Here is a 24,621-nt window from a genome sequence, read left to right as displayed (position 1 = left end):
AGTACTGCAAAAGGGAGCTGGGGAAGAGGACAAGGGTAGGAGAAAGACAAGGGTTGGGGGAAAGTAGCAGCCCAAGCAGAGGCCTGACCCTTGCTGTTATATATATCTCTGACCTGCTGCTGCTCACTCCTGGGTCCAACTTGGGTGTCTCCCTGGAAAGAAGGGGGCTCAGTGTGACTTTATACCGTAGGGTACCTGTATGGATCTTTGGCCACACTGGTCATCTGCCTCTGCGCAGTCTTTGGCCTCCTGCTGCTGACCTGCACCAGCTGCAGCACAGTCACACACTACGTCATGCAGACCTTCCTGAGCTTGGCCGTGGGTGCACTCACTGGTGACGCCCTGCTGCACCTGACACCCAAGGTACGCCTTCATCCTTCAGGGTCCTCCCTTGCCTCTCTCTTCCCCAGTCCAAGTCCCAAGCCCAACCGCCTCTGCTCCGCAGGTGCTGGGACTGCACACACACAGCCACAGCACAGAGGACCACGTGCACCAAGAGGCTGCAGGCGTACAGGCCACCTGGCGTCTGCTCGTGGTGCTCGGAGGCCTCTACTTCTTCTTCTTATTTGAAAGCCTCTTCAACCTCCTGTTGCCCAGGGATCAGGTCAGGCTCGTGGGTACCTGGCAGGTGGGCAGGGTGGGGACTTGGTAGACCCTGACCACCATCTTCACAGGACCCAGAAAAGACCGGGCCCTGCAGTCACAGCGGACACAGCCACGGAGGACACAGCCACGGCGTATCTCTTCAGCTGGCTCCCAGAGAGCTCCGGCAGCCCAAGCAGTCCCACGAGGGCTCCCGCGCGGACCTGGTAAGTGGGTTGCCCCCAACCCTGCCGAGTCCCCGCCCCTACCCCAACCGCTCCTCCTAGCTCACCCAGGCTCCTTCCAGGTAGCGGAAGAGGACCCGGAGCTATTGCACCTGGAGCCCCGGAAGATGAGCTCAGGTGAGCCTCAAAGGGCCGCCCCAGGGGGTTTGTGGGGTGAAGGGGGCGGGAGGGACCGAGCTCCGAGCGTACCCACTCCCACCGTTCCCGCAGAGCTGAGGCTGCTGCCGTACCTAATCACGCTGGGAGATGCGGTGCACAACTTCGCCGATGGGCTGGCCGTGGGCGCAGCCTTCGCCTCCTCCTGGAAGACCGGGCTGGCCACCTCGCTGGCTGTGTTCTGCCACGAGCTGCCGCATGAACTGGGTGAGTGAGAGGGCGGGGCCTGCCCGGGTGGACCGGGCTGCGGGTTCTGGGTAGGGCTTGTGAGTTGTGCGGGGCCCTGGTGGGGCGTGATTAACTCCTGAAGGCTTGGGCCCCTGGTGGGCGCGGGGTTCTGGGTAGGGCTTGTGAGTTGTGCGGGGCCCTGGTGGGGCGTGATTAACTCCTGAAGGCTTGGGCCCCTGGTGGGCGCGGGGTTCTTACGCGACCATGCCCCAGGGGACTTCGCCGCTCTGCTGCACGCGGGCCTGACCGTACGGCGCGCTCTGCTGCTGAACCTGGCTTCGGCGCTCACGGCCTTCGTCGGTCTCTACGTGGCGCTCGCGGTCAGAATCGGTGACGACAGCGAGGCCTGGATCCTGGCGGTGGCCACTGGCCTCTTCCTCTACGTGGCGCTCTGTGACATGGTTCGTGTGCTGGCCCGGTAGGGCCTGCCCCGGGATGGGTGGAGGAGCAGGGGTGCGGAGCCGGCCGCTGACCCATTGCTCACCTCCCCAGCTGCCGGCCATGCTGAACGTGCGGGACCGGCGACCCTGGCTCCTCTTTTTGCTGCACAACGTGGGCCTGCTAGCCGGCTGGACCATCCTGCTGCTCCTGTCGCTGTACGAGGAGGACATCACCTTCTCGTAGCCCTTTCCCACTGTGCAACCCTCGACTCTGCCTCCCGGCCCTGGGGCATCTCAAACTCTGTGAACTGCCCAGTGGCCGCAGTTACTCCCCTCCCCCACAGCTTCCCGCTCAATAAAGATGCTCCCACCCCTGCAGCCTGTGTGCTGTCCTTCTCACCTTCCAAAGGCCCAGCCTGCGGGGCACTCCTTCCTACACACACCTGGGCATAGCCTCACTTTGGCATCTCCAGGCAGCCAGCCGTGTTCTTGGAGACAGACTCACCTGGAGAGCAAGGTCAGGAATTCTCCAGGGTGCAGGGGGTGCAGGTGGGTCCCTATCCCCAGTCAACACCAACGTGCAGCAAAGTGGTGGTGCATGCCTGTGATCCCAGGGCCAGGAGGCTGAGCCAGGAGCATTACCTTGAGGCCAGTCTGCATTACATAGTGAGTTCCAAGGTAGCCTAGACTACATAGTGACATCCTATGTCGAATAAACCCAAACCAAACAAAATACATCAGTGATTGTTTTCCTAGCATGTACAAGGCCTTGGGTTCAACCCCCAGAACCACAAGAACAAGAATCGTAATAAAAATATCACCAACCATGCTTACACAGACGGAGCTTGTTTCTCTCTGGAAAACAAGCCTAGGGATCATCAGATCAGAACATGGCAACCTACAGCCATAGGGCTGCTGCACACTGTTCCTGGCTGGAGTACCTATGCTGAGCCGCCTTGCAGTAGTCACCTGGGGCTGCTGTAACCAGTCTACTGGAGATTGGGTGTTTAAAACAACAGAAGTGGGGCTGGGGATTTAGCTCAGTGGCACAGCACCTGCCTGGCAAGCGCAATGTTGTGGGTTCGATTCCCGGTACCGGAAAAAAACCAAAACAAATAAAACAACGGAAATGTATTTTCTCACAGTTCTGGAGACTCGATGTGCAAAGTCAAGGTGTCAGTGGAGCCATGTTCCTGCTAAAAACGAGGATAGAATCTATTCTATGAGCTTTTCCTGGCTTCTGGTGAGCTCAAGTATTCCTTGGCTTGTCACAGTATAGCTCCAGTTTCTTTCTTCCTTCCTTTTTTTTTTTTTTTTTTTTTTTTTTTTTTTTTTTTTGAGACAGGGTCTCCCTATGCAGTTCAGGCTAGCCTTGAACTCATTTTGTAGCCCAGGCTGGTCTCAAACTCGCAGTGATCCTCCTGCCTCAGTCTCCCAAGTGCTGGGATTACAGATGTGCGCCACCACACCCGGTTCAGGGCACATTCTACCTACTGCCCTCCTTTGAACTCTTCTCTTTCCGTGTCTGGCTCACTCCCTCAGGGGCCTTCCCCTTCAGCTTTTGCCAGGCCTGCCTAAGGCTCTTTGCGGACTGCCTTGCTTATTAAAAACAGACCTAGGGACTGGGGATATAGCTGAGTGGCATAAGCACTTGCCTGGCAAGTGTAAGGTCCTGAGTTCAATTCCCGGTACCAAAAAAAAAAAAAGACATCTTCACCTGTAGTCTCAGTACTTTGGAGGCTGAGGCAAGAGGGTGCTTTGAGCACAGAAGTTCAGGGCCAGTTTAGGGAGACCTATCTGAAAAAAACTAAACACAACAACAAAAAACCCAGACGCCGTATAATGGAGACAGGACCATGCTCATGTGTTTTGGACTCTGGTAGTTCTTGGAAATATTTAAAGACTTTTAAGGAATTTTTTATTTTTTTTTTTTTTTTTTTTTTTTTTTTTTTTTTTTGTCTTTTTGAGACAGGGTCTTGCTATGCAGTTCAGGTTGGTCTTGAGCTCACTTTGTAGCCCAAACTGGCCTTGAACTTGCAACAATCCTCCCACCTAAGCCTCCCAAGTGCTGGGATTACAGGTGTGGGCCTCCATGCCTGGCGCAGATCATAGCTCCTTGCATCAGCATCCTTTGCCAGTGTTTCCCAGCCCCCACCTTTGCTAACAGCCTCACCTCACCTTTCATGAAGTAGAGGCCACCTGCAGCTCTGTACCCTGAAGCCCTTGTGCCCACCTCATACAGATGGTCAGGAGCTCAGAGCACATTTTCTTTTTTTCTCTCTCTCTTTTTTTTTTTTTTTTTTTTTTTGAGTGTGTGGATTAGGGTTCACCCATCACCCTGGGCATCCAAATTGCACTTTGTTCACTGCTCAGTGAAGAAGCCGGCAGGTTTTGGGTGTGACATAAACACGTTTGCATGTCCTATTATGGTGTGTGACTATACTATTTTGCTTTACTTCCTAGGACTCCAAGGCCCTGGACACAGGTACTTCGCCGTCCTGTGTGAGAGTCATGGCTAATACCCTGCCGCAGTGCGAGGAAGACCCTGCCTCCCAGCCCCAGCCGATGATACTTCCGCCAGCCGGCAGGGGCCGCTGTTAGTCTGCAGGCGCCCTCCTGGCGGCACTTGACGGCACTGGAGCTGGGAACCTCTGTGCGAGCACGGAACCTTGGAACTCGGCTGTCGAAAGCGGCCGGGCCGAGTTCTCCATCGTTCGGGTCCTCCGAATTGCTCGTTTCCCGCCGGGCGCACTGCGCAGGTGCGGGAGCCTGGATCCCTAGAGCTTAGCTTCCGCGCTGCTGGGCAAAATCGGCACGATCAAGGTTTCCCCAGTCGGCGCACGTAGCAGGCCGCGGCGGCGGTGACGGCGCCATGTACGCCGTGTACAAGCAGGCGCACCCGCCAACCGGCCTCGAGTTCGCGATGTACTGCAACTTCTTCAACAACAGCGAGCGCAACCTCGTGGTAGCCGGGACCTCGCAGCTCTACGTGTACCGTCTGAACCGCGACGCCGAGGTAGGCCGGGTGGGGACAGCGGAGAGGCTGCCGGCAGCGATGTCGCCAGGTTTCCCGGCGGTCACAGCGGGGAGTGGGCTCACGTTTCTTGTCTTTTTGAGGGTTTTCTTGTTTTGTTTTGTTTTATTTTCCGGTACCGGGAATCGAACTCATGACCTCACACTTGCCAGGCAAGCGCTGTGCCGCTGAGCTAAATCCCCAGCCCCACGTTTCTTGTCTTTAGAGCGGATCTTGGACCTCGTCTAACCAGGCGCGGACTGTCCTGCGCTCGCGCTTTTTCCTTGCTCTTTTGTGTCTTAAGCTGATGATCAGCGTTCGCCAGCTGTGTTGTACGTGATAGGAATGCGACGGTGAACTAGACCTGCTCCCACTGGGGGCAGGGACCCCTCCACTAATAAACACACTTGCACACCGCCACTATGCCGCGGAGGGACCCCGGGAGGGAAGGAAGGAGGCTGGGTGTTTTCAGTAGGATGATCAGGGGAGCTTCTCTGAGGCAGAGCAGGCATTTGTTGAGAGAAGAACATTCCTACCTAAAGGAGCAAGTCTGGGTCTAGCAGGAGACAGGTTGCTGGTAGGAGGTGTATGTAGTAAAATGGGACAAACCGATTAATGAGGTGGGAGGATACTTGGGTGATTTGGCTGCCAGAGGGAATGGAGTTGGTCCAGGAAAACTTATTGCAACAGGTAGATTCTTAGGTATTTTTCCGGGGGTAATGCTTAGGCTGGTCAGGGGGGAGGGAGGGAGGCGAGATGTTCCAAGCAGAGGATGAAACAGCCTGTGGACAGGCCAGAGCACTTGGTGTGGTATGTGGTATGTGCAGTGTGTGCGGTAGAAGGTACCAGTGGCCATTACTGTGCTATCCAGACCAGAGAGAAGGCACCAAAAGGGTTTTGAATAGGGACTGACATCGGTAGAGAAGCAAGCTGGAGGAGGATGCCTGTCCTCAGTACCCATCTAACATGTGTGTTTGTGCATGAAATGTGCCTGGCTTTGCTGATACATGCATACCAAAACAAGAAAAATAGAGAAATTTTTTTTGTTGGTTTTTTTTTTTCTGGTACCGGGAATCGAACTCATGACCTTGCGCTTGCCAGGCAGGCGCTGTGCCTCTGAGCTAAATCCCTAGTGCCACCCCCCCTTTTTTTTTGAGACAGGGTCTTGCTGTGTAGTTCAGGCTGGCCTAGAAAAAGAATGGAGTGCCCCCCGCAAGAAAAAATGTACTAGCCTAGTAGCCTAGTATGGTGGCACACTTGTAATCCCAGTGCACAGGAGGCTGAGGTAGGAGAATCCCATTGAGTCCAAGGCCAGCATGAGTACATACGCAGCCTGAACTGCATAGGGATACCCTGTTTCCAAAATAAATAAATAAATACAATGTTTTAGTGAGAGCTTTGTATTTGACTATGTCATATAAAAGACTTGGCTTTTTGGGATAAAGGTTTGGAGGGGTTGGACATGTAGCTCTGTGGTACAGTGCTGCTTAGCATGTGTTTGAAGCCTTTGGGTTCAGTCCTTATACTTCCCACCTCCCCCACCCCCACCAGAAAAGTTTTGACGTCAGTCCTTGCTTTAATATCAATAACTCAATGAGATATTTTTGTTGTTGTTGATATTTTTTTTTTTTTCTCCAATAGTGGGGATTGAATCCAGGGCCTGAGATACTTCCCTAGTGCTTTTTATTATTTTTTTTATGTTGGGGCAGGGTCTCACTAACTTGTTAAATTACCCAGGCTGGGCTTGAACTTGCAGTCTTCCTGCTGTACATTCCTAGAGCTCTGGTATGCCAGGCATGTGCCACCACGTCCAACTGAAGAATTCTTACAAGTGAACTTGTGACTCTAAATACATAGATATATATACAGATCTATATATATAGATCTATAGATATATATATTTTTTATTTTTGTCTTTTTGAGACAGTTCAGGCTGGCCTTGAGCTCACTTTGTAGCCCAGGCTGGCCTCAAACTCACGACGATCCTCCTGCCTCAGCCTCCCAAGTGCTGGGATTACAGGCGTATGCCACTATGTCCGCCTATGCTAAATATGTATAGCTTCACATCAAATGAAAGCATCTTTGGCTATATTTTAAAACTGGTTTTTCCACTTTTGAAAGATCTGATTTTTGTTTGTTTTGTTTTGGAGACAGGGTCTTGTGTAGTTCTGACTGGCCTTGAACTCACTATGTAACCCAGGCTGGCTTTAAACTCACGGCACTCTTCCTGCCTCAGCTTTCTAAGTGCTGGGATTATAGGCGTGTGCCATTATGCCCAGCTAAACTTTTTAATTCTAGTAAAAGTTTTTGTTCCTGTTGCCAGTGGAGTTTTACAAACTGGAAATTGTTATTACATCATGACTTTTTCTTTTTTCCTAGTAGTGTGTACTGAACCCAGGACCTCATGCATGCTAGACAAGTGCTTTATGACTGGTACAGAGCCTCCCTAAATTACCATGCTGGCCTTGAACTTGCAATCCTCCCACCTCTGCCTCCTGAGTAGCAGGGATTACAGGTGTGCACCACTGGCATACACTGTTACATTTTTAACAAAGTTGGTTCAAGGCCTACTGGAATTCATTTGTCTTTTCGGCAGGTATTTAGTAAGTCTCTAATGTGTACAGGCAGCTGGTGAGATGTTACAGTCAGAAATGCCTGCCCTGTGGAGCTTGCACTCTGGATTAATAGGCCGTGCACAGCCAGTAAGATATGTGTGAGAAATGAAGTGTGAAAACAGCAGAGCAAGGTGGGGAGTGAGAAGTCAGGCTGTGATGTTAAATCTTGCTTCCTTGGGAAGGCGGCATTTTAAAAAATGAGGTGTAGTGGTGGAGAAGCTCTGAGTCAGGCACAGAGGTGCTAGGTAGAGGGAGAGGGAGTTCCCGCAGAGGTCATGTGTCAGGAGGGAGAGGAAGGGAGGGAAGAGTGAAGCAAGGAGAACAGGTGGGAGAGATGGTAGGGTGGGGCTCTAGTGTGCCATGCATAACTTGCAGAGGTCCTGGGTCAGGAGGGAGAGGAAGGGAGGGAAGAGTGAAGCAGGGAAAACAGGTGGGAGAGATGGCAGGGTGGGGCTCTAGCGTGCCATGCATAACTTGGAGTCAAACGGGGAAGTACAGTTTTGGCAGAGAAGTCACTGGACAGTATGGTGGCCAGGAGGTGATAGGAATGGACAGGGTGGGATATGAAAGGAGCTGAGGGTGACATCAGGGTTTTTTGTTGTTGTTGTTTTTTACTAGGAATTGAACTCGGGACCTTGCGCTTGCCAGGCAGGCGCTTGTGCCGCTGAGATATATCCGCAGCCCTGACATCAGGGTTTTGTGAGGGTCTGTGCGCAGCAGGTCTGAAATTAAGTCTGAGCACTTGGAGGGATGTTGCTGCTGTTCCATGGGGTGGAGAAGGCCGTGGGTGGAATGGGGCTAAGGATTTCACTTCTGGACATTGTATTAGTTTCTGTCTGATGCATAACATATTATCTCAGAACTTAGAAGCTCAGACGGTATTGTCTCAAGTTTGCAATTGCAAAAAAAAAAAAAAAAAAAGTTTGCAGTTGCAAATGGCTTACCTGGGTGGCCCTTGCTCTGGTTCTTCCATGAGGCAGGGCTGTGAACCTCAGAAGCTTCCACTCAGCTGGAGTCTCTGCTTCCTGCACTTTCACATGGCTGTTGGCAAGCCTCATTCCTCCCTCATGGGCCTCTCCACCGACTCACAATGCAGCAGACTCCATAGAGTGAGAGGCTACCAGGACCGACCACTAGCACTGCTGCCCTGTTGTACTGGTCCTGCTGAACAGCCTGGTACAGTGTGGGAGGCTGCAGAAGCCTCTGTGGAAGGACTGGGTTACTGAGGCTGTCTCAGGCACCAGCCACCTCTGAGTCCCTGTCAGCTGACATTGCAGAAGGGCAGGAGTAGCATCTGGGCTGAGGCAAAATTGGGGTCTTCAGCTTGTGGGTGTTGTCTGCCCTCTGATGCTGGTGAGGTTCCTCAGAGGACAGCCAAGGATAGGGAACCCCAACACTAAGAGGGGAGCCACTGAGGAGTTGGAGAGGACATGGCCGGGGAAGTAGGAGGAAAGCCCAGGGAGGGTTCTGGCACTGGGTCCTTTGCTGCTGAGCCTCAGGTGACTGGGACGGGGTGGTCTGCGGGAAGTAGGGGATGCAGCCCAACTTGAGGAGGGTAGAGTTCCATAGGGAGGAAATAGTGAACCCAGACAATTGTCCAAAAGAGATTTGTGCAAAAGGAAGCAAATAAATAGACCAATAACTAGCATGGGAAAGGGTGCTTTTTCCTCCTCCTTTCCTCTACTTCCCCTTTCAACCTCTTTTGTTTCTTTTAAATTTTAAAAATTTAACCTGGCATGGTGGTGCACATAATCCCAGCACTCAGGAGGCTGAGGCAGGAGGATCGTTGCCAGTTAGAGACCAGCCTGGGCTACAAAGTGAGCTCAAGGCCCGCCTGAACTGCATAGCAAGACCTGTCTCAAAAAGACAAAAAAATAAATAAATAAATAAATAAAATTTTAAAGTTTTATTTATTTTTTTGTGGTGCTGGAGATCGAACCAAGGGCCTTGTGCATGCAAGGTAAGAGTTCTGCCACTGAGCCACATTCCCAGCCCTCCCTTTTTTTAAACTTAAAAAAAGTTTTATTAGTACTTGTTTATAGTAAATGATGATTACATTCATTGTAGGGAACTGGTACATGTACATAACACAGCTCAATTCTTTTTTTCCCCTTTCTTTTTAAAATTTATTATTATTATTTTGGGGGGGTGTTTCTCTGGTACCGAGAATCGAACTCACGACCTTGTGCTTGCCAGGCAGGCGCTGTGCTGCTGAGCTAAATAAAATTTATTATTATTATTTTTGTTTGTTTGTTTGTTTGTTTGAAACAGGGTCTTGCTATGTAGTTCATGCTGGCCTTGAACTCACTATATACCCCAGGCTGGCCTCAAACTCACAGCATCGTCCTGCCTCAGTCTCCTGAATGTTGGAATTAAGGCATGTGCCACCATGCCTAACTTCCTCCTCTTTTTCTTCCTCCTCCTCCCCTCCCTACTCTTCCTCCTTTCCCTCCTCTACCTCCTCTTTTCTTTCCTTTTCTTGCCTCAGCCTCCCAAGTGCTAGTGACACACATACCACACTTGCCTAAAAAGCATTTTCATAAAAATAAGAGAAGGCTGAGACAGGAAGGTTACACTTCAAGTCCAGCCTGTGCAACTTAGTGATTTAGTGGGACCCTGTCTCAAAATTAAAATAGGCTATATAGTTTGATGCAAATTCCCCGGAACCAGGAGGTTGGTGAGAGATAGGAGAAACAGTGGCAGTGCAGTGTCGGCTCACCAGGTGCAGCCCACAGGAGTTAGGGAGCCTTTTAAATTGTTTAATGGGTATAGAACTTTCCAGAGAAGGATCCTTAAGGCACTGGTTGTGGCTACAGAGCCACAGCTGCCCATTATAGGTCAGTGTGCCGTGCAACAGATAGCGAAGCAAGACAGGGCCAGGGATGGAGATGGTGACGGGAGGGCTCAGCCCAGTGAGTTGCTTTGCGGATAAGCTGCCCAGGTCACGTAGGCACAGGCAGTCACAGTCACACGCACTGTGTTGGGGTAGGATAGGACGCAGCAGGGACAGGCCAGGTGTGTCTGTGCCTCCTTCCTCCCACTCTGCCACCGTGTTGTCTTCCTAGCAGTGTGGTGGCCTCAGGGTAGTCAAGCCTCTTTCAGTGTCTCAGGCTGTTGGACATAAGACAGAAGGGGCCAGTCATTGCAAGGGCCAGACCAAGAGGGCACAGTACAGTTCCGAGCAGCTCCCCTTTGCAGCTGCCTGGAATCCCTGCCTGGGGGGTTAGCGCATGTCCAGCCCCATGGGTGGAGGTGCTCCTGACCCAGTGGCACCTGATCTATGGGAAGAGCTTAGAGCCTCCTTTGTTTCCCTCTTTGAGAGTGGGTCTTGTTATGTTGTCTGCGAACTCCTGGGCTCAAAGAATGTCCCGCTTCGGCCTTCCAAGTGCTGGGACCACAGCCCCTACCATGTGCTGGCTCTTCAGGACTCCTGATGGTCTTGCCTGTTGTAGCTGTGGCCGAGGTCTGTCTTGTGCTGCCTGTGTTGGACTTGGGCCAAGGCCGGCACTCTGTGTAGGGTCCAAAGCTAGGCAGGTTTAGGGTCAGAGGTTGAATACACATGCTATGGGATGGCCTTCGGGAGAAGCTGAGGCAGGGGCTTCCTGGGGAGTCCAGTGGCCAGGCTGGGGGCACTGGGATGTGAGTGTGCACAGCTGTGTCCGTGTGCCTGGCTTGCACACCACCCACTGGAGAACATTTGGGCACAGCTTCCTGGTGGCAGGGGCCAAAGGCTTCCAGGTGAGTGGCCATTCACTATCCCCTCTGTTCCCCGCTGCAGGCTCTGACCAAGAATGACAGGACCACAGGTGAGTGTGGGGATCTGCCCTGGGCCTGCTTGGGGGTGTGCTGCGATCAGAGCGCAGGTGTTCAGATCCTGGCCTTCCCCAGAGGGGAAGTCGCATCGGGAGAAGCTGGAGCTGGTGGCCTCCTTCTCTTTCTTCGGCAATGTCATGTCCATGGCTAGCGTGCAGCTGGCGGGTGCCAAGCGGGATGCGCTGCTCCTCAGCTTCAAGGATGCGAAGGTGAGCAGGGGTGCAGTGGGGAAGTCCTGGGCACTGGGTGGGTGGTGGGGGAAGTACTGGTGGGGCTGCTGGCACCTGCCAGACTGGTGGTGTGTGGGCCGCAGCTCTGACCTCCTGCCCCCAGCTGTCAGTGGTGGAATATGACCCGGGCACCCATGACCTGAAGACCCTGTCCTTGCACTACTTTGAGGAGCCTGAGCTACGGGTAGGCTTAGCCATGGCCTCCTCCCTGCCCTGGTGCTCTCCTGGGTCCTGCCTCGCAGCCAGGCTGACACCTCTCTGTCCCCAGGATGGGTTTGTGCAGAACGTGCACACACCTCGAGTGCGAGTGGACCCTGACGGCCGCTGTGCCGCCATGCTCATCTATGGCACACGGCTGGTGGTGCTGCCCTTCCGGAGGGAGAGCCTGGCTGAGGAGCACGAGGGGCTCGTGGGTGAGGGGTGAGTGCCAGAGGGGTGACACGGGCACCCAGTTCCCGTCTGCCCCATCCGCACGGCTCCTCTGATACCTCCGGCCCCCAGGCAGAGGTCCAGCTTCCTACCCAGTTACATCATCGATGTGCGGGCCCTGGACGAGAAGCTGCTGAACATCGTTGACCTGCAGTTCCTGCACGGCTACTATGAGCCCACCCTGCTCATCTTGTTCGAGCCCAACCAGACCTGGCCTGGGTGAGCCTTGGAGGCCCTTGTGCTGCGTGCCCCTGGCTGCCTCTGCCTTGGGCGAGCCAGAGGGAGGGGTGCGGGGGTGGCTCCCTCAGAGGAGAGGACTGGGGCCGCTGGCTCTGGCTGACCTACTTCCCGCTCCAGGCGGGTGGCTGTGAGGCAGGACACATGCTCGATTGTGGCCATCTCGCTGAACATCACACAGAAGGTCCACCCTGTCATCTGGTCCCTCACCAGCCTACCTTTCGACTGTACCCAGGCACTGGCTGTGCCCAAGCCCATAGGTGAGGGCCTAGCGGAGCTGCGTGGCGATGGGGTGGGGGCCCCTGAGCCTGCTTACCAGCCTGTGTCCACCACCAGGTGGGGTCGTGATCTTCGCAGTCAACTCACTGCTGTACCTGAACCAGAGCGTCCCTCCGTACGGCGTGGCTCTCAATAGCCTCACCACGGGCACCACCGCCTTTCCCCTGCGTGAGTGAGGTGGCCCGGGCAGGGGAGGGGTAGGGCCTTCGGTGCCTGACTGCGCTTCCCACAGGCACTCAGGAGGGCGTGCGGATTACTCTGGATTGTGCACAGGCCGCCTTCATCTCCTATGACAAGATGGTCATCTCCCTCAAGGGTGGTGAGATGTGAGCTCTAGCCCATGAGTCCAGTCCACCCTGGGACCCCAGGTCGCCTCCCTGTCCCCTCAGTGGTCCCTGTCCTGACTCCTCACCACGCCCCCGGCCTCCTCCTCTGCTCAGTGCCCGCCACATCCCCCACTGCTCTCCCCCCAGTTACGTGCTGACTCTCATTACCGACGGCATGCGCAGCGTCCGTGCGTTCCACTTCGACAAGGCTGCTGCCAGCGTCCTCACCACCAGTGTGAGTAGGGACGACGGGGTGGGGGGGCTGCCCTGGGGCGGGGCACGGCCCTGCCACCAACCACACGTCCTCCCTCAGATGGTCACCATGGAGCCTGGGTACTTGTTCCTGGGCTCTCGCTTGGGCAACTCCCTCCTCCTCAAGTACACGGAGAAACTGCAGGAACCCCCGGCCAGCACTGTCCGGGAGGCTGCTGACAAGGTGGGTGTCCACAGGGTGGAGCCCTGGGCCTGTCCTGTCGCTGCCCTCTGTGTGGGGCAGCCTCAGAGGGCTGCTTACCTCCCTCTGTGGCCTCACAGGAAGAGCCTCCCTCCAAGAAGAAGCGGGTGGACTCCGCGGTAGGCTGGGCAGGTGAGGGCTGGGGTGAGCCGGGCAGGTGAGGGGCTAAAATGCCCAGGGCCAGGCTCAGGGGGCTTTGTGTGCTGCAGGGAGCAAGACAGTGCCACAGGACGAGGTGGACGAGATTGAGGTGTACGGCAGCGAGGCCCAGTCAGGCACACAGCTGGCCACCTACTCCTTTGAGGTTCGTGTAGAATGTGCTTCTGAGCTGAGGTAGTGACCCCCACCCACCCCTTCTGTCCTCCCTGACTGCTGCTGTGCCCGCAGGTGTGTGACAGCATGCTCAACATTGGGCCCTGTGCCAACGCTGCTGTGGGTGAACCTGCCTTCCTCTCTGAAGAGGTACCTGAGGGGTCTCGGGCCTGGGTTGGGGCCTGGTAGGGACAGTGTCCTCACGTCATCCTGTGCAGTTTCAGAACAGCCCCGAGCCAGACCTGGAGATTGTGGTTTGCTCCGGCTATGGAAAGAACGGAGCTTTGTCAGTGCTGCAGGTGTGTGGAGGAGGCAGGGGCTCGGGGGTGGAGTCCAGGGGACCGAGGTGGGCTGACTCCCCAGCCTACCCCACCTTCATTCCAGAAGAGTATCCGGCCCCAGGTAGTGACAACCTTTGAACTTCCTGGCTGCTACGACATGTGGACAGTCATCGCTCCTGTGCGAAAGGAGGAGGTAGGCAAGAGTGAGCGGAGGAGGCCTGAAGGGTGTCGGCTACTGGTGGCCTGGGGACAGCCTGGTTCCGGTGGTCAAGGCCACATGCTTGTGTCACCAGACCATGGCTCCTATCCTACCTCTCTTTGGCCCTCACAGGAAGAAACCCCCAAAGCAGAGGGCTCAGAGCAGGAACCCAATGCGCCCGAAGCAGAGGATGACGGGCGGAGACATGGGTTTCTCATTCTGAGCCGGGAAGACTCTACCATGGTAAGACTGGGCCTGGGCCTGCGGCTTGGGGTCCCCAGAGGACGAAGCTCACTGCTGCCATCTGCAGATCCTGCAGACGGGCCAGGAGATCATGGAGCTGGACACCAGTGGCTTTGCCACCCAGGGCCCCACGGTCTTCGCCGGAAACATTGGGGACAATCGCTACATTGTCCAAGTGTCACCACTGGGCATCCGCCTGCTGGAAGGAGGTGGGCAGGTCCCACGGGGACATGTCCGGGGGTACATCCTGAGGGGTGCAGTGGATGGGGGTGGGCTGACCGCCCTGTGCCCACAGTGAATCAGCTGCACTTCATACCCGTGGACCTCGGCGCGCCCATCGTGCAGTGTGCGGTGGCTGACCCCTATGTGGTCATCATGAGCGCCGAGGGCCACGTCACCATGTTCCTGCTGAAGAGCGACTCCTATGGCGGCCGCCACCACCGCCTGGCACTGCACAAGCCCCCGCTGCACCATGTATGTCCCCCACCCCATGCCTACTATACCCCTACCCCCTTGTCCTCGCTGTGGCTGAGCCCCATACTCCCTGCAGCAGTCCAAGGTGATCACCCTCTGCCTGTACCGCGACGTCAGCGGCATGTTCACCACAGAGAGCCGCCTGGGTGGTGCCCGCGATGAGCTGGGGGGTCGCAGTAGCTTGGAGGCCGAGGGCCTGGGCTCAGAGACCAGGTATGTGGGGAGCAGAGAGGGGCGGCCTGGGTCCCCAGGGCAGGCTGTGACGTGTCTGTTGGCCCCCAGCCCCACCGTGGACGATGAGGAGGAGATGCTGTACGGGGACTCGAGCTCCCTCTTCAGCCCTAGCAAGGAGGAGGCCCGGAGGAGCAGCCAGCCCCCTGCTGACCGAGAACCCACACCCTTCCGAGCAGAGCCCACCCACTGGTGCCTGCTGGTGCGGGAGAATGGCACCATGGAGGTGGGTGCACCTGCAGCACCCCAGCCCCTCTAGCACAGCTGCTCGACACTAACCTTCATTCCCCCACAGATCTACCAGCTCCCAGACTGGCGGCTGGTATTCCTGGTGAAGAACTTCCCTGTGGGGCAGCGGGTCCTGGTGGACAGCTCCTCTGGACAGCCCACCACACAGGCGGAGGCCCGCAAGGAGGAAGCCACACGCCAGGGCGAGCTGCCACTGGTCAAGGAGGTGTTGCTGGTTGCTTTGGGGAGTCGCCAGAGCAGGCCCTACCTACTGGTGAGTGCTCTGTGGGCTGCCTGCCCCCGAAAGCCCTGCTTACATTCATGGCCCTGTCCCTCTCCTGTCCCCTAGGTGCATGTGGACCAGGAGCTGCTCATTTATGAGGCTTTCCCTCATGACTCCCAGCTGGGCCAGGGCAACCTCAAAGTCCGCTTCAAGAAGGTATCAGACCCTGCTAGGGCGTGGGGAGTATGGAGGTCCAGGCTTATGGAGCCTGGCATTCATTGTGACCTTTGCCAGGTCCCCCACAACATCAACTTCCGTGAGAAGAAGCCAAAGCCATCCAAGAAGAAGGCGGAAGGTGGCAGTACCGAGGAGGGGTCTGGGGTCCGGGGCCGTGTGGCACGTTTCCGCTACTTTGAGGACATTTATGGCTATTCAGGGGTAGGTGGGTGCTGTGTGGGAACCTGCGGGTCAAGATGCTTGGGCCCCTACTCAGTGTCCCGTGGTGCCTGCCCCTAGGTGTTCATCTGTGGCCCCTCACCCCACTGGCTCCTGGTGACTGGCCGGGGGGCCCTGCGGCTCCACCCCATGGGCATTGACGGCCCCATTGACTCCTTTGCCCCATTCCACAATGTCAACTGCCCCCGTGGCTTCCTGTACTTCAACAGACAGGTAGGAAGGCTCAGGCTGTTTCCCTTCAGTGGGGCTAATGCCACCCTGGGCCAGAATGGAGGCCCTTGACATCTAGGCCGGGCGGGAGCCTCAGCTATCCCCAGAGCCTGGGATGGGTGTCTGGAGGAGGGTGGGATGTGGCCTTCATAGAGAAAATGTCTGGAGGTTGGGGCAGCTGGGAGTAGAGGCAGTGATGAGGTCACCCGCTGTGGCTCCTGGGGGCACACATGGAAAGGTCTGCCCCAAAGCCACGCTGCGCTGGCTTGAGCTCCCATTCTGCCTGTAGCTGCTTTGTTGACTTTTGAGACAAGCACACGCCTTTTCTGAGCCAGTTTTCTCACCCGTGCCACCCACTTAGCAGCAGGGACTTCCTGGGTCACTCAGGAATCTGACATGGCAAGTAGTCCCAGGGACCGTGGTAGGGGTAATGCCTACTTTGTAATCCTTAGCCCAGGGACTTTCCTGCCTATTTTTCTAGCCTGTGGGGCCTCTTTTGCCAGCAGCCTCCAGTGTCCTCTATGCTAGTGTTCCCCAGCCTGGGGTGAACCTAGGAGAATAGATGGGGGCTTGTGAATGGGAGGAGAGGAACGTGGCCATCAACGCTCGAGCCCCCTCCAGGCCCTCACTGGGCAGTAGCCCCTGGCCCACCCTTGCTCTGGCACAACCGAGGGCAGCATCAAGGAGGCCTTAGTAACCTGCACCTGCCCATCATGCCCTTGGCTGTCACAGGCCTCACTGACCCTCACTCCCAGGGTGAGCTGAGGATCAGCGTCCTGCCTGCTTACTTGTCCTACGACGCCCCATGGCCTGTCAGGAAGATCCCTCTGCGCTGCACGGCCCATTATGTGGCTTACCATGTGGAGTCCAAGGTCTGTTTCCCATCCCACCCCCTCCCCACTGTCTTCCTGGTCTGGCCTTGTGTGTGACACCCCTAATCTCTTAGGTATATGCTGTGGCCACCAGCACCAGCACCCCATGCACCCGCATCCCACGGATGACAGGGGAAGAAAAGGAGTTTGAGGCCATTGAGAGAGGTGCGTACTGCCAGAGATGGGTGGGCTGTGCTCAGGGCTGGCTCTGACCACCACCCCACCAATCCCTGCAGATGACCGGTACATCCACCCACAGCAGGAGGCCTTCTCCATTCAGCTCATCTCCCCAGTTAGCTGGGAGGCCATTCCCAATGCCAGGTAAGACTATGCCTGAGTGGGGGCTATGCCTTGCTTGTCAGCCCCGGAGTGTCCTAAGGAGGCCCGACCTTGTGCAGGATCGAGCTAGAGGAGTGGGAACATGTCACATGCATGAAGACGGTGTCACTGCGCAGTGAGGAGACCGTGTCAGGCCTCAAAGGCTACGTGGCCGCTGGGACCTGCCTTATGCAAGGGGAGGAAGTCACGTGTCGAGGGCGGGTAAGGGGGCAGTGGGGTGGGGGCAGGGCGGGGGGCAGACAGCATTTCTGCCGTCTCCATGTGTTCCTTCCCGGCTTAGATTCTGATCATGGATGTGATTGAGGTGGTGCCTGAGCCTGGCCAGCCCCTAACCAAGAACAAGTTCAAGGTCCTGTATGAGAAGGAGCAGAAGGGGCCTGTGACAGCTCTGTGCCACTGCAATGGCCACCTGGTGTCAGCCATCGGCCAGAAGGTCTGCAACCATGCCTGCCCCACCCACCCCTGCCCGTGCCATCTGCCTTTGCTCACCCGCCCCCACCCCACAGATCTTCCTGTGGAGCCTCCGGGCCAGCGAGCTGACAGGCATGGCCTTCATCGATACCCAGCTGTACATCCATCAGATGATCAGCGTAAAAAACTTCATCCTGGCTGCAGATGTCATGAAGAGCATCTCACTGCTGCGCTACCAGGAGGAGAGCAAGACACTGAGCCTGGTGTCCCGGGTACTCTGGGTGGCTTAGCAGCGGGGGTGGGCACCAGCCCGAGGCCCGACCTGACCTCTCCTCCCTTCACCAGGATGCCAAGCCCCTGGAGGTGTACAGCGTGGACTTCATGGTGGACAACGCCCAGCTGGGCTTCCTGGGTGAGCATGCAGGGCCTTCCTGGGTGGGTGTTGTGGGGCTGTGACTGCGTCACCTGGGCTGACTCTGGGCCTCTGTCTTCAGTGTCTGACCGAGACCGCAACCTGATGGTGTACATGTACCTGCCGGAAGGTGAGTGTCCCCCCACCCCCACCCCCGGGCACCAGGTGCTGGGCTGGCAGTGACCGAGTCTCTGGCTCAGCCAAGGAGAGCTTTGGAGGCATGCGCCTGCTGCGCAGGGCCGACTTCCACGTGGGAGCCCACGTGAACACCTTCTGGAGGACCCCGTGCAGGGGCGCCACAGAGGGGCCCAGCAAGAAGTCTGTTGTGTGGGAGAATAAGCACATCACGTGGTTTGGTGAGTGCAGGGACAGGAGTCCCTTGGGGAGGCGGTGTGGCAGCGTGGCTCACACTGTGTCCTCTGACCCTCCAGCCACACTGGATGGTGGCATTGGGCTCCTGCTGCCCATGCAGGAGAAGACTTACCGGCGTTTGCTGATGCTACAGAATGCCCTGACCACCATGCTGCCCCACCATGCCGGCCTCAACCCCCGCGCCTTCCGGTGAGTGCCTGCCGCTGCTCACTCCTCAGCCCCACCCCCCCGCCAGGTCTCCCCTGACCCCCACCAAATGCCACCTCCCCCAGGATGCTGCATGTAGATCGGCGCATCTTGCAGAATGCCGTGCGGAATGTCCTCGATGGGGAGCTGCTTAACCGGTACCTGTACCTTAGCACCATGGAGCGTGGGGAGCTGGCTAAGAAGATTGGAACCACGCCGGACATTGTGAGCACCCTGCCTTCCTGCCCACCCCAGCCCGTTCCCAGCCTGCTCAGGTCTTGCGCTGACCTCCCTCATCCCACAGATCCTGGATGACTTGCTGGAGACAGATCGAGTCACCGCCCACTTCTAGCCCTGATCCTGCCCACCCATACATACTACCTCTTGCCCTTTTTTGTACAAAATGCAAGGAGAACAATTTCTTTGAGAAAAGTGTGTGGTCATTGTGTTGTGGTCATTGTGCTGTCAGGGTGTGGGCTGTCCATACTGCCAGCCCTCACGCCTAAGTCTCCAGGTACTGGTAGAGCTCTTCCGTCCGGGATAGAAGGCCCAGGTGGGTGAGAACACGAACCAGGAAGGCAGTGAGTCGCATGGTCAGGGTCTCCAGCCTAGGCGGCAGGGCCAAGGAGTTATGGGCTATGGGGAGCAGGCCCTGACCAGCTGCCTAACTAGTCCTGTATGCCTACTCACCTGAGGGCCACCTCAAACTTGAGCGTCTCCCAGATGACCCTGACACGGCACAGGAGGCTACTGCCATAGATGCCCTGGTACATTGCACTTGCCAGGCGGCTCCAGGCCCGAACAGCACTGTGTCAGACACATGTGTAAGCTGCTGACCTGCCCTGCCCCCAAGTTACCCTTCAGGTTAACCAACCTCTTGGCCATGAGGAAGTAGCGGTCCACAGGAGTGCCAAGGGCCACATTGATGGCACGCACAGTATTGATGTTGCGCAGTACGAGCAGCATGGGCCGTGGCATTGCCCTGAGCACCTGCATGACACTCTCAAAGTGGTCGCGGGCCATGTCCTGCATGTAGGCTGCCTCCTCACGGCTCAGCAGATGAGAACTCCACAGCCTCTCTAGGCGCACGGGCCGCTGCATGAGCACCTCGGAGAACAGCATGTAGTCTGCAGAGGTGCAGCCTGAGCAGGCTCTGCAGCCAGCCCTGCAGGTGGCCCCACCTGTCCACCCTGGCAGCCAACAGCCACCCTCACCTTGTACACCAAGTGCAGCGGAGTGTGCCTTCATTGCTGCATCGTCCCTCAGGATGATGGCTCGCCACAGCTGGCAGAGGGATTCCCGGTCCCTGTGGGAGCCTCACAGTGAGCCTGCCTCCCAGGGCAGGAAGATGGGCCCAGGGAGAGCCTTGCCCAGCTCCCACCTGCCCCCGCTTACTTCTGATCCAAGAACTGGTAGAGCCCATGGTCCAACAGCACCAGCTCCGCCTTCCCGTCTGGGCCTCTTCTCACCAAAACTAGGGACACAGCACGTCAGCTCATGCCACCCCCACCAAGACCCTACCCTGGGGTGGTCTCCTACCGTTGCCGGGGTGGGGGTCAGAGTGGATGAAACCAGTGTAGAAGATCTGCTCAGCAAAAGCCTGGATCAGCTTCTCTGCTACCTGGGGAAAGGACGGGACATGCAGTAGACAGAGGCAACATTCCTATACCCTACCCTGTGTGTAGCACTCACGTCCTGTGCTGCCAGCCCCTGGCTCCTGATGGCTTCCACATCATTGATTTTGCATCCGTCACAGAAGTCAGCTGTCAGCACACGCTGGGAGAGAGTGAGAGGCTGAGCTCAGCAGACCAGCGCTGCCCCCCTAGGAAGGAGCCAGCCAGCCTACCTTGCTAGATTTGTCCCAGTGCACTCGGGGGACCACGATGTAGCGGAAATGCTTCAACTCCTGTGCACAGCGCTCCGCATTGCGGCCCTCATTCTCGAAGTCCAGCTCCTGGGCCAGGGTCCCCTTCAGATCCTGCAGCCAGACAGGCTCTTAGGGGGCAAGGTCCAGGCCCAACTCTCACCCCCCACCTGGAGGATGTGGCTCCCGCCTACTGGGGTAGTGCTACCTGCAGGACCCAGCTAAAGCCAAAGCTGGGATGCATGAGCTCCACAAGCCGCAGCAGGACCTCCAGTGTGTGCACGTCTGCCTCAAAGCGGTCCTGCAGGTCAATGTACTGCACCTGGGAGGGGCAGGCTCTGTCTAGGACCAGGATGGCTACCACGCCAAGAGCCTATCCCTGGACATGCAGCCCCTCACAGGTACCTTCACAGCCACAGTGGTGCCATCTTGTAGCTTGGCGCGGTGCACCTGTGCCAGGCTTGCAGCAGCCATTGGCTGATACTCAAACTCCTGGAAGAGTTCCTGGGGGAGCGCGTGGAAGTCTTCAAGGAACAAGTCATCCACCTGGTGGGAACAGGTGTTGCAGCAACAACTGGCAGTGCTTGTCTCCTACCCTCCCATGGGTGGAGCTCACCTCCCGGAAGCCACGTGTGAGGGCCCTATCTTCCAGCACACGAAGGGTCCTGATGTACTCTGGTGGCAGCAGATGGTTGAAGGCGCATAGTCCCTGGCCCAGCTTCACATACAGGCCGCCATTGCGGATGGCCCCTGTCACCAGGGCATCAGCTGCCCGCTGGTGACATGCAGACATCACCTCCACGTACCCTGGGCTGTTCTGACCACAGGTATGGAGGGGAGGATGGGGCAGGTGGCCACTTCCTTAGCACCCCAGCACCCACCACCTCAAGTGTGTTCCCAAACGCCCAGGCCTGAGGACAGACCTCTTCCACCCCTCGCAGGATGATGTTGGTACACCACCAGTAGTCCATGGAGATGTGCAGGCCAATCTTCAGGGACCTACGGGCAGAGGCAGGCTCAGCCAGGCATTGGGGCTCCTGTGTGGTCCCTCATTCCCCAAGCCCCCTTGAGGTCTATCCTCATCCCAGGCAGCCCCCCAGGAGCTCATGGGCACTTTTTGGTCCTTCTACTTAGGACTTCTCTGCAGGTCAGCCTCAGCCTGTCACACTCATAGGTGCCCAGGAGAGGGAGGCCAATGTCAGGAAAGCGAGGCCACACCCTCCCCCTGGGACATGCCCTCCACAAGCTTGGTCTTCCTGCCCATCCTAACCAGACACAGAGGGCCCGCAGCAACCTGGCACTGTGAGGCATGTGTGGGTGGCCAGGCATTCCTCCTTCCTAGGCAGCACAGTCCCAGAGGTGAGGGAGGTGGCTGCCTTCACAAGAACCAAATACAAAGGGCGAACATGAGAATGATCATTCAGGGAGGAGGGTGTCTGTGAGCTTGTAGTCTTTACCATTCGAGGACAGACACAAACAGTAAAGTTTAGTGGTATGTGTGTCACCCAGCTCTGGTCTGTGAGAGGCGTGGACATGCAGCCACGCCCACCCAAAGGTACCAGCTAATCCCAGAGGCAGGAAATGACGAGGATGAGCTCAGAGCATTCTACACTTCCAGGAAGGGACAAAACCCTCAAAAGAAAGCTGAACCAGAGGGTAGGGAAGGCTAACAGTAAAATCTAGGGGTGAGTATACTGGGATACTGAAGAGCATTTTCAACTTTGCTGTTTCAACTTTTTCACAATAAAATGCTGGAAATAAAAGAGAGGGGACATAAAAGCCTGGTTTAAGGGACTCTCTTAGTTAAATCAGAACAATCTGCAAAATGATACAGGCCATAACACACTGGATAAAATAAAATCCCTGAGTCTTCACTTGTGTGAATAATTCATAAATGGGAGAAGAGAAACTTCTTTACAGGAAGATGGACAATAAATGTTGATGGAAAGAACTGAATTTTAAAAAATCACCCTTTAAAAAAAAAATATCCTAGGGGCCAGGGATATAGCTCAGTGGCACAGCGCCTTGCCTGGCAAGCACAAGGTCCTGAGTTCGATTCCTGGCACAAAAAAAAAAATCCTAAACTGGGTGTGGTGGTGCATACCTGTAATCCCAGCACTCTGGAGGCTGAGGCAGGAGGACTGTTTCGAGTTTGAGACCAACCTGGGCTACAAAGTGAGCCCAAGGCGAGCCTGAACTGCATAGTGAGATGTTATCTCAAAAAAATTAAAAAAAAAAAAAGGAAAGAAAAAAAAACAATCCACCAATACTAAGTGGGTAGGTAGGAGGGTCATAGAACGGACACCAACATCATCTCAAAGTGTCACCCCTGGGTACTTATCAATGACAAGCAGGCAAATGCTGAAATTTAAGAGAAATAGATCATATGCCACCTGACTGGACACTGAGAACACAGCATGTGTCACCTGAACAGTGTTCCTGACAAAAGCATATCACCTGAATCAGATATTGCAAACATAAAACCACCCCAGTGAGACACAGTGGCCAGAGAGATTTTCCCGTAGGTTACAAGATAACTGTTTTAAGCTCTGACCCGGCTGTCTCTGTGAGCTGTCGTAACTCTGCCTCTTCCAGGATGACACGGGCACTGCACATTCTGATAAAGTTTTATTGACACAAGCAGCAGCTACACTGGGCGGTTCTATTTGCCCCAAGGACCATGGTTCCGCCACCCTGCTGTGCAACAGTACTGGTCTGTGATCTTCAAGATTGCTGTGTGGTGAAGAATTAACTTTATTCAAAGGGAAGGCCTTTGCCCTGGTTCCTGGAGATTACCCCTAAACATCTGAGCTCTCAGGGCTGGGAATTTAACTCAGCAGCACAGCTCCTGCCTGGCAAGTGCAAGGTTGTGAGTTCGGTTCCCGGTACCAGAAAAAAAACACAAAAAAACAAAAAACAAACAAACAAAAAAACCATCTGAGCTCTCAAGTGACAGGAGCATCTTTGTTATTCACTGGGCCCTGACAGCTTATGAAATTTGTGGCCAAAAAGACTAACATGTGATTCAAGTTGGAAGGTTTGGGGGAGCTAACAGCCACTGATTCAATCAGCTATGCCTAAGTATGAAAACCCTAGTAAAAGCAGGGCATAGTGATTCATGCCTGTAATCCTCGTACTCTGGGAGGCTGAAGCAGGAGGATCACAAGTTTGAGTTCAGCCTGGGCAATTTAACAATTTAGCAAGAACCTGTCTTAACAAAGTAAGAAAAGGGCTGGGGGGTGTAGCTAACTGCAAAGGGTCTGGATTCACTCCAAGTATTGCAAAGATAAATCAATAAGTAAACAAACAGATGCACTTTCCTGAGTTCTGTGCATTATTCTAGAGAACTATTAAAGCTGAAGAAGGGTTGGGCTATGGCTCAGTGGTACAGCACTTGCCTAGCATGTGTGAGGCCCTCGGTGCAATCCTCAATACAGAGAGGAAGAAAAGATATTTTCAGCAAGGTGCAGGGTGGTGCACACCTAGGATCACATGCTTACTCAGGAGGCTGACACAAGAGGACTGCCAGTTTGAGGCCAGCCTGGGCAACCTAGTGAGACCCTGTCTCAAAACAAAAACAACAACAAAAACCCATCTTAGCCAGGCATGATGGTACGCATCTGTAGTCCCAACACTCTGGAAGGCTGAGGCAAGACTGCAAGTTTGAACCCAGCTTGAGCATCTTAGCAAGATTCTGTCTCAAAATTTAAAAAAAAAAAAAAACAGCCAGGCATGGTGGCACATGCCTATAATTCCAGCATTCAGGAGGCTGAGGCAGGAGGATCACCATGAATTTGAGGCCAGCCTGGGCTATGTAGTAAGACCCTGTCTCAAAATAAGAAAAAGATTTTATTTAATTTTTTTAATTATGTTTTTTTTCAAGCTCAAAAATATGGAATGCTTCACGAATTTGCATGTCATCCATGCGCAGGGGCCATGCTAATCTCTGTATCGTTTCAATTTTAGTATAAGTGCTGCCAAAGTGAGCACAGAAAAAGATTTTAAGACAAACAACAAAAGAGCTAGGGATGAGGCTCAGCACAAAGGCCCTGAGCTCAATCCCCAGTACAGGAAAACAAAACAAAACACAACACAAAAACCAACTGTTTAAATATATACAGGGTGCAGGCCGGGGATATAGATAGCTCAGCAGTGTAAGTGCCTGCCTGGCAAGCGCAACGTTGTGAGTTCGACTGCTGGTACCAAAAATAAGTAAATAAATATACAGAGGGTGGGAGTTAAAAGCACAGGGCTCTGGGGCAGAGAGAAAGTTTGCCCCAAATCATCCTGGGCAGAAGCTGAGCACAGTGCACCTCTAATA

The 24,621-nt window shown here is 55.2% G+C and overlaps 3 protein-coding genes across 6 annotated transcripts in view; 2 read left to right on the top strand and 1 right to left on the bottom strand.

The window, feature by feature from the left end:
- The window catches only part of Slc39a4 (solute carrier family 39 (zinc transporter), member 4), a 6,104-nt gene extending 4,135 nt beyond the window's left edge, over positions 1-1,969 (top strand). Inside the window, exons 6-12 of the mRNA XM_005395883.2 lie at positions 191-363; positions 446-604; positions 675-809; positions 890-944; positions 1,038-1,190; positions 1,425-1,612; positions 1,704-1,969. Of these exons, the coding sequence (XP_005395940.1) occupies positions 191-363; positions 446-604; positions 675-809; positions 890-944; positions 1,038-1,190; positions 1,425-1,612; positions 1,704-1,835 (995 nt within the window). The 3' untranslated portion in view covers positions 1,836-1,969. The remainder of the gene's footprint in view (positions 1-190; positions 364-445; positions 605-674; positions 810-889; positions 945-1,037; positions 1,191-1,424; positions 1,613-1,703) is intronic.
- A 2,311-nt stretch (positions 1,970-4,280) lies between these two features.
- Cpsf1 (cleavage and polyadenylation specific factor 1, 160kDa) lies at positions 4,281-18,961 on the top strand. Of its 2 annotated transcripts, none has more exons than XM_005395878.2 (37): positions 4,281-4,607; positions 10,998-11,025; positions 11,108-11,241; positions 11,366-11,446; positions 11,531-11,682; positions 11,764-11,910; positions 12,049-12,188; positions 12,265-12,375; positions 12,440-12,533; positions 12,681-12,768; positions 12,847-12,969; positions 13,068-13,119; positions 13,197-13,291; positions 13,375-13,449; positions 13,518-13,598; positions 13,684-13,773; positions 13,912-14,022; positions 14,090-14,231; positions 14,318-14,496; positions 14,573-14,709; positions 14,779-14,953; positions 15,023-15,229; positions 15,305-15,394; positions 15,473-15,616; positions 15,695-15,847; positions 16,600-16,716; positions 16,791-16,881; positions 16,953-17,037; positions 17,115-17,256; positions 17,336-17,488; positions 17,562-17,738; positions 17,812-17,878; positions 17,961-18,008; positions 18,079-18,234; positions 18,310-18,439; positions 18,554-18,661; positions 18,741-18,961. In XM_005395878.2, the coding sequence occupies exons 1-37, from the start codon at positions 4,464-4,466 to the stop codon at positions 18,940-18,942; spliced, it is 4,449 nt and encodes a 1,482-aa protein (XP_005395935.1). In that variant the 5' UTR covers positions 4,281-4,463; the 3' UTR covers positions 18,943-18,961. The 2 variants fall into 2 exon arrangements, with proteins under 2 accessions (XP_005395935.1, XP_005395936.1); XM_005395879.2 differs by having other exon boundaries at positions 4,284-4,607; positions 18,523-18,661; positions 18,741-18,868.
- Positions 18,855-24,621, bottom strand: part of Adck5 (aarF domain containing kinase 5) — a 17,580-nt gene continuing 11,813 nt past the window's right edge. For 2 of the 3 annotated variants that reach the window (XM_005395881.2, XM_013520177.1), the window contains exons 4-15: positions 21,224-21,299; positions 20,917-21,117; positions 20,706-20,846; positions 20,509-20,622; positions 20,283-20,414; positions 20,129-20,212; positions 19,976-20,057; positions 19,832-19,910; positions 19,651-19,742; positions 19,311-19,563; positions 19,127-19,243; positions 18,855-19,044 (exon numbers count right to left, since the gene is read on the bottom strand). In XM_005395881.2, the coding sequence (XP_005395938.1) occupies positions 18,939-19,044; positions 19,127-19,243; positions 19,311-19,563; positions 19,651-19,742; positions 19,832-19,910; positions 19,976-20,057; positions 20,129-20,212; positions 20,283-20,414; positions 20,509-20,622; positions 20,706-20,846; positions 20,917-21,117; positions 21,224-21,299 (1,477 nt within the window). In that variant the 3' untranslated portion in view covers positions 18,855-18,938. The remainder of the gene's footprint in view (positions 19,045-19,126; positions 19,244-19,310; positions 19,564-19,650; positions 19,743-19,831; positions 19,911-19,975; positions 20,058-20,128; positions 20,213-20,282; positions 20,415-20,508; positions 20,623-20,705; positions 20,847-20,916; positions 21,118-21,223; positions 21,300-24,621) is intronic. The other variant, XM_005395882.2, reaches the window with a different exon arrangement.

This window comes from Chinchilla lanigera, unplaced genomic scaffold (assembly GCF_000276665.1).
Source record: "Chinchilla lanigera isolate Chin_1 unplaced genomic scaffold, ChiLan1.0 scaffold00053, whole genome shotgun sequence".
Taxonomy (NCBI): Eukaryota; Metazoa; Chordata; class Mammalia; order Rodentia; family Chinchillidae; genus Chinchilla; species Chinchilla lanigera.
Note: the sequence above shows the minus strand (reverse complement) of the source record. Positions and strands in the feature narration are given on the sequence as shown.

What these genes read in the sequence shown, in the direction of transcription:
- Cpsf1 (XM_005395878.2), top strand. Translation starts at nt 4,464, where the DNA reads ATGTACGCCGTGTACAAGCAGGCGCACCCGCCAACCGGCCTCGAGTTC. An exon ending in CCCAACCAGACCTGGCCTGG is followed by an intron (nt 11,911 to 12,048) that starts GTGAGCCTTGGA and finishes TTCCCGCTCCAG; the next exon opens with GCGGGTGGCTGTGAGGCAGG. An exon ending in GGGAGAATGGCACCATGGAG is followed by an intron (nt 14,954 to 15,022) that starts GTGGGTGCACCT and finishes ATTCCCCCACAG; the next exon opens with ATCTACCAGCTCCCAGACTG.